The 7,892-nt window shown below is 41.5% G+C and overlaps 1 protein-coding gene across 1 annotated transcript; it reads left to right on the forward strand.

The window, feature by feature from the left end:
- The first annotated feature begins 442 nt into the window (after positions 1-442).
- LOC143005442 (serine/threonine-protein kinase pim-2-like) lies at positions 443-2,815 on the forward strand. Its single transcript, XM_076156854.1, has 7 exons — positions 443-560; positions 1,174-1,268; positions 1,347-1,394; positions 1,495-1,716; positions 1,850-2,027; positions 2,268-2,447; positions 2,673-2,815. The coding sequence occupies exons 1-7, from the start codon at positions 443-445 to the stop codon at positions 2,813-2,815; spliced, it is 984 nt and encodes a 327-aa protein (XP_076012969.1).
- Positions 2,816-7,892: the final 5,077 nt, after the last annotated feature.

A 7,892-nucleotide genomic window follows, 5' to 3' on the forward strand; every position in this document is an offset into this window, starting at 1 on the left:
GTATGATTCAGTATGTAAGTAAGTAACAAACATAAAACTGAATGTTTCCTTATCATTGAAAGTACTGACTCATAATGAGCAGCTGGCACACACACCCATGGTTTCTTGTTTTTGTTTTTGTCTTGTTTCTGCAGCTCACAACAGGGCTCCTGCACCAAGGGTTACAAACAAAGTCACTGCTACCAGCAGCTTTATGGCCGATGATGCTTCTTTGAACGAGAGAAAGATTACACATGTCAACAGACCAAAAAGAGCCACTAAACGAAAGGCAAGCCCTGAGGGGGACAGAGAGATGACTAGAAGGAGGGCGCGGACATCCCAAAGACCCTTCCAAGACCACATCCAGACATCCAGGACAATAGAGGGAAGGAGCAGAAACAAAATAAAGGCAAGCCCTGAGGATGACCAAGAGAGTGGTACAAACTGGAGTAAAGCAAGACAGATGCTCTCACAGCACTACATCTTCATCTCCAGTGGATCACAGGAGATGAGCAGGGACGCCAAAACAAAGGGGAGCCCTGAGGATGGCCAAGAGGGGGCGACGAAGGAGAGTAAAACAAGTCAGAGGCCTTCACAGCATTACATCTTCATCTCCAGTGGATCAGAGGAGAAAAGCAGGGACGCCAAAACAAAGACAAGCCCTGAGGTTGGCCAAGAGGGAGGCGGGAAGAGGACTTGGAAATCCCCAAGACAATTCCAAAAGCTCATCCAGACCTCCAGTGGATCGGAGGGGACGAGTGAGGTAATCCCTGAGGAGGCTCGAGGGGGGACGACGAAAGGGAGTCAACCAACTCAAGAGGGATCCAGTTATATGGATAGCAAACCTCAAAACTCTTCCGATAGCTTTAATTTCAGCTCCTATTATTCCGACACTCCCAACTCCTCCCACAATATATTTGAAGACAACAGAGGTAAGACATGAACATTATACAAAGATTAGTGTGTGTGTGGGTTTGTGTGTGGGTGTGTGTGTGCGATTAATATACAGCATATGGCTCAAATCAATACAAAACATTAGATTTTTGTAGCTTGAAGGTTTAAAGTTGAACATGAATTGGGAAAATCTCATTTAAACTTAATTGTTTTTAGTTTACAATTAAATGTCACCTAGAGTGATCAACACAGATTCTAAAATCTATTTTTCTAAATTCTTTTTTTTTTTTTTTTTGCCAGAAGCCTTTCACTCAAAATACATCCAGGAGGAATGTTTGGGTAGAGGAGGCTTTGGTGCAGTGTTTGGTGGATACTGCCGAGAGAACATGAAGCCTGTACGTCTTACTCAGCAATCACAACTTACTATATATACACTATATACTATGATGCAATCAGTGTTTCTTGTCTTGTAGGTGGCCATCAAGCACATTAGTCAGAAAAATGTGGATCGTATCCCAGTGGTGAGAGTTTTTCTTCGGTGTCCCAACAACTTACAACCAATCTTCATTGGAATAGAAACAATTTTGGATATTTGCTATTTTTGTTTTTGTGTCTTTTCAGGTTTTAAATGGGAATATGCACTTTCTCCCTTTGGAGGCAGTGCTGATGTACTTTGCCATGTGCGGACAAGACTCATTGACCAGGGACACCCCGACAGTGGCCCTGTTGGACTGTTTTGACCTGGACGACGAGGTGGTCCTCGTGATGGAGCGTCCTGAGCCCTGCATGGATCTTTCACAATACATTAAGGTCTTTGGACACATGGACGAGAACATGGCAAAAGTAATGTTTTAGTATCAATGTGTGTGTGTGTGTGTGTGTGTGTGTACAAGTTTCAAGTCTGCCATTAGTTCACATTCCCATGGAGAATTGAAGTGTCCTGTGGACTAATTGTCTCTTTCTCCCTGTGTCTCAGAATATACACAGACAGGTGGTAGATGCTGCCATACATATGCATTTGAGACAAATCTTCCACCGGGACATCAAACCGTCTAACATTCTGCTCCAGTTGAATTCTCCTGACCCATGTGCCAAAGTGATCGACTTCGGCTGTGGCGCCATACTGACGCAAACAACGTACAACACGCCAACAGGTAAGCTTCTCTCATGATTAGATTACTCTTCCTCTTTTATATCCACCCTCTTATCCGCGCCGTGTGTGTGTGGAACTCATCAGTCCAGTGAATGAAGATGAATACCTCCATTAAGCTTTAAAAAGGTGAAGGATTGCAGCTGCAAAATGACTATTAGTACGCCTCTTGTTCATGCACCTCATTATAAATATAATAATAAGGTGTGCTTAACTCTGTCTTTTTGTGTTGTGAGTGTTTTAGGAACCATTCTCTCCAGTCCACCTGAGATGCTTCAGGACACCTGCAGCTACAAGGCTGAGCCAACCACAGTTTGGCAGCTTGCCGTAGTGCTGTATACAATGCTGTATGGATACAGACCCTTCACAGATGTCTTTCAGATCATCAACAATATAACCCCCATCTGCAATCACGTGTCTCGTAGTAGGTCACACATACACACACAGGAGCAGGCACAGGCACAGGCGCAGGCGCAGGCGCAGGCGCAGGCGCAGGCGCACAAGCACATGCACACGCGCACACACACACACACACACACACACACACACACACACACACACACACACACACACACACACACACACACACACACTTATACATACAGCAAACATGCATGCACTCATGCTGCATCTCCATCTTTCTGTTCAGGTTGCCGTGACCTTTTGGTGAACTGTTTGGCCAAGAACCCAGAGGATCGGCCCACTCTGGAGGAAGTTCGGGATCACCCCTGGCTGCTAGGATTCAGCCCCGAGTCGTCAGAGTCAACCGAGTCAACCGAGTCAACAGAGTGAAGGCTGCTGCGCCAAGGTTACCGCCTGAGCCAATCACCTTGTCAGTAGGTGGCACTTTGATTAGAGCCAATCTTGACAAACACCTTAAAAGTCTATTTTTGCTTCTTTGTTTATGATATATCTTACATGACACAAGGGGTTTTGTCATAATTGAGCGAAAATCTAATTTGAGCTTTAACAAGTGTCTTTCAAGCAGGCACATTGTATTGTATTATTTTATTGTCACAGGAATGGAACAACAATTTAAAACCCCACCTTCACTTTTACTATCACATGAATTAAGACAGAATTAAGACAGTTGGTTTTATCTTTTATTCCATGTACAGAATGCCAGGTTTCCCCCCGCCGTCTGACCACCAGTGCACCCGTCGCTTACGCGCTCCGATTGCAGATGGTGAGTCGACACAGTGGGACTTCCACATTGTATTACAAAGTTGAGTTGTTGCACAGGAAAAGCAAACTTTAATGTGCAGAGTTCTCTATGTTCAGGCCCTTACTTTCTTTTCTTTATTCTGAAAAGTGACTCGAAAATTGTGTTAACTGAATGTATAGATTCTTAATCCGTTAAGACTGTAAGGGAGACCTCTTGTGGACTAATAGAGAATGGCATGTTTTCATACTTTCATACTTAAAAATTGGAGAGGGACAAATTAAACCTGCTAATCCAGATTGGTTCCATTGTGTGCTACAAGCCATGTGGAGTCCATCTGTAATGATAATGATACTTCCTCCCTTCTTCTCCTGCTTGTTGCATGTGCTTGTTCTGTAGGCCAGACATGGGCGGGGTTCCTCTGACACCAAAATCGTCCACGTTGCTTCTTCCTCACCGGGCTCCAAGGGAGGACACGGTGAGTGACACCTCAGGATAACGAAGATGAGATAGTGGAAGACAAATACGAGACGGAGCAGGGAGAGCTAACTCACTTTACTGTATAGCGAGCAGCCTACTAACATGATCAATGATGGATACTCTGAATCAGAGGGTAAATTTTATTGATCCTGAAATCGTTCTGTATAGTTTGTTCATTCTGTGCTCTCAAATTTCATTAATATATTTCATTCTTCTTCACACCATTGTATTGATTTATTTTGTCTTCCTGAAACCTGGAATCTAGGAGTTATCTTTGATCAGGATATGTCTTTTAATTCCCACATAAGACATATTTCAATGCCTATTTTCACCTACATAACATTGCAAAAAACATTTTGTCTCAAAATGATGCAGTAAAACTTGTCCACACATTTGTTACCTCGAGGCTGGATTATTGTAATTCATTATGATCAGGCTGCCTTAACAAATCTCTAAAGATGCTCCAGCTGGTCCAGAATGCAGGAAAACTGGGAAAAGAGATCACACTACTCCTATTTTAGCTCCACTGCACTGGCGTCCTGTAAAATCCAGGGTAGAATTGAAATCTATCAATTCTACTCTCTCTTTCTGTGCATATGCATGTATCATAACTGCTTTTCACTAACTTTACTTCTTCCCTGGAGTTTTCTGTGTTCTCCCATCTCACAGGTTCTTGTGGAAGCCTGTCCTGTAGAGATGAAGACCCTGTCCTGCTAGAAACCCATGCATTATTATTATTATCATTAGTCATACTTTCATTACTATTATCAGTGTTGTTGCTGTCCCTCTCTGCGTGCCTCTCTCTCTCTCTCTTTCTCTCTCTCTCGCGCCTGGTTCTGCCTGAGGTTTCTTCCCGTTAAAGGAGAGTTTTTCCATGCCGATGTTGCCAAGTGCTTGCTCATGGGGGAATGTTGGGTCTCTGAAAAGGCTTTATGAGTAATGAAAATTGAGTTTAATTTAGTTCATTCATTCTGCAGTTTTTTAGTTTTTTTACAAAGTCTACACGATTCAGACAGTGAATCGCTCATTTGCGTTGATTTATGTCCAACATGGGCAAAAACAGGAGAGAGAGAGAGACAGAGAGAGAGATTCACGTATTTTGTGTGCGTGTCTGCGTGTTGTCTTTGCCCCCAGCCACAGTGACGCATGACGTTAACGCCTCGGCTTTGAATCTGCTTCGTCTGTGATGTCCCTGTTGTCCATTGTCTCTGGCTGCTCCGGATTCCAGAAAGAAGTCGCGTTCTGCAGGATGTCAAAGGTCATATGGTCGTGACGTTTAGGAGAACATGTCCGCTTCCGTGAGCGACAGCAAAGTTCACGTGGAAATGATGACCTCACACTGATCAATGTGTTTTACTTCGTGTGATGAAAGTTTGAAATGTTGCACCAATAAAAGTGTCTAATAATGTCGAAATGTTTAGAGAAAATAAGTCAGCCTTATCGTCTTTTATTTTCTATGACAGAAAGACGAGACGAGATGAAAGAAAAGTTCTCTTCGTCATATTAGTACTGCATGTTTGTTTGCATTTGTTATTTCCAAAGCTTATACCAACACTTTTGATGAGGGTGGGACAATCTGATTGACACAGGCCCGTATTTATTGTAATTTCTTAATTTGTTTATTTTGTGAACTACATTTGAACATAAAAGCCAAGGAGATTTCAATTTATAAATGTATTTTCTGCTCTGTCGTTTCATAGATGTCATGAAAAGCCACACCACGTTGACTTATCTTAACCTGACAGTAAATGAAATCATGGCAAACAATAGTCAAAACCCAAACATGTAGGTAGCATGTAGGTCACTGACTAGAACGAGGCAGGAAACTAAGTAGGGGCCATCTGGTGGACATTTGGAAAATTACATTTTCACAACAGGTCTGTACATACTGTACTTTGAACTAGTTATTTTTGCCTCAGCCAGGGCTCTCTCTCTCTCTCTCTCTCTCTCTCTCTCTCTCTCTCTCTCTCTCTCTCTCTCTCTCTCTCTCTCTCTCTGTGTCTGAACACTGAGAAAATTAATGTGCTGAAAACATTTTTTCAGTTCCTTCAGCACTTCAACAGCATCTACTATCACAGATATAAGGAGCCACACATTGTGACACTCATTTGGTCTGTTATTGTTTCCTGATGATGTAGGTGGACTCTGGTGAACATTCTATCCATCAAACTTGTCCAGGGACTTGTTGGAACGCGAGTAAGATACACTATCACACTTGTACACTTGCTTTGTTTCCATCCACATCAGCAGCAGTCATGTTTCCAGATAATAGTTCCAAATACTTTGACATGATTGAACAAGGTCCGCCTGGTTTCCGCTTGGTTTCCGCTAAGCCTATAATAAACACTTTGATAAAACACTGATTTACCAGGTGAATTCTTTTTTCAGTTTTCGCCCAGGAGAAGAAAGGAGGAATGGTGACTACTCACAAATTGTTGTGGCTATTGGAAAACTGTCTGGAGAAGTTTGCCCAAAATATGACGAATATGACAAATGTGCAAAATATGACATTCCTATTATAAACTATGGTTAAGGAATCAAGGTGAAAACCAATGGAGAATAATTCCAGCCACTTCAATATTTTCAGGTGGTATCACAAAAATAGGAGTGGGAACACTTTGTTTACTGAGGCTCTACATTTACAATAGGTCTTGTGTCTTACAACATCAGTAAACACATGTATCACATAAAGCTGGTTACTTTATGTCCAGCCAGGGAGGCAGAGGGTTAATGATATCCAGCTTGGAATACCTGACTTGGAGTTCACACAGTGAGGATACATGTATGTGTAGGTACCTCAGTGTAGATGGAGCTCCACCAAACACGCAGAATGAACGCTTTGCTGAATCAGCTGGTAAGTGTTTATTAAATTCTACTGAATTTGTCCTATGGAGGTAAAATAATTTAAAGGTAAGAGGCTTCACAGGACCATTTAATCTGTGAGATAAACAAGTGAGGAGCAAGTTGTTTAACATGACAATTCTGTTTTTCCTCAGACTTTCACAGCGGCCCCTCTTTTCTTCCTACCTAACTATTTAACTTCTTTCTGATTGTATTATAATCACATAATCATAATTGGGGCAAAATACCATTTTATTTTGTGAATAACTGTGGCTAAATGATCAGCAAAGGCATTTGCAAACTTCAACTTTAAAACATTTGATTACAGACGTACTGTGATGACATCAGTAGGTATTCAGCAGATTCACAGAGGTGCTGGTGTGTGATAACAAAGCAGCGAGCACAGATATGGTGAGCCTACACCTTCACACACCGTCACACTCATTTGGTCTGTTAGCGTCTCTATGTAATGCTATTGGAGGACTCTTTGGCACTCTTGTCAATCAAATATGTCACAGGACTTGTTGGAATGTGAGTTAAATACCCTTTACCTTAGTTTTGTCAGTTTAGTCCTGATGCCTAAATGTCAAAGTTTGACCTCTAGGAGACAATGAGTTGACCTTTATACTAATAATGTCTTATCAACTTATGATTTATTATATAATTTTTTTGCATCAAATTGGAAACAATACTACTTGCCTCATATTGAGGAACCATTTAACAACGCTTTGTTATTTTTAGGCATTTTACTTTTTTCTTCAGTACATTTTTAGTACATTGTTTAGTATCATATCTTGTAAAGCAGTCCACATCTGAAGAGCAACGTTCCTGGATAACCTGAGGGTTTATATTGTTTATAAGCATTTCAGTGCTGTATTTTGGTCTTAATCCATTTAGTGATTAATAGAGGAGCAGCAGTATTTTGAAATTAATATTCTGACACACCAGGAGCCAATGCAGGGATATGAGAATCAGTGTAAGAGCTTTTTTATGGAAACCTGAAAAGACACCATTGTAATAGTCTAAACTAGTAATAAAGGCATGAGCAACTTTTTCTAAGCCTTGTGTGGACAGGAGTCATTTAAGTCTTGCTATGTTTTTAAATTGATGGTAGGTTGGGTTGATATGATGTGATGTGGCTGTTTGGTTTTAAAAGACAGGGCGTCAAGGTATTCTAGTTCTATAGATATAACTTGAACCAACTTCAGACAGTGCCAGAAAGCTTACAGCCTACAGCATAAAACTGACTGAGGCTCTACAGGCCTTGTATCATGCATCTTCAGTAAACACATGTATCACAGACAGTTGGTTACTTTGTGTCCAGCCAGTGAGACCAAAAGTTAATGATATCCAGCTTGGAGGACTTGACAAAGTTCACATAGTGAA

This window comes from Genypterus blacodes, unplaced genomic scaffold (genome assembly GCF_046128005.1).
Source record: "Genypterus blacodes isolate CSIRO-AG114 ecotype Tasmania unplaced genomic scaffold, CSIRO-AGI_Gbla_v1 ptg000070l_1, whole genome shotgun sequence".
Lineage (NCBI taxonomy): Eukaryota > Metazoa > Chordata > Actinopteri > Ophidiiformes > Ophidiidae > Genypterus > Genypterus blacodes.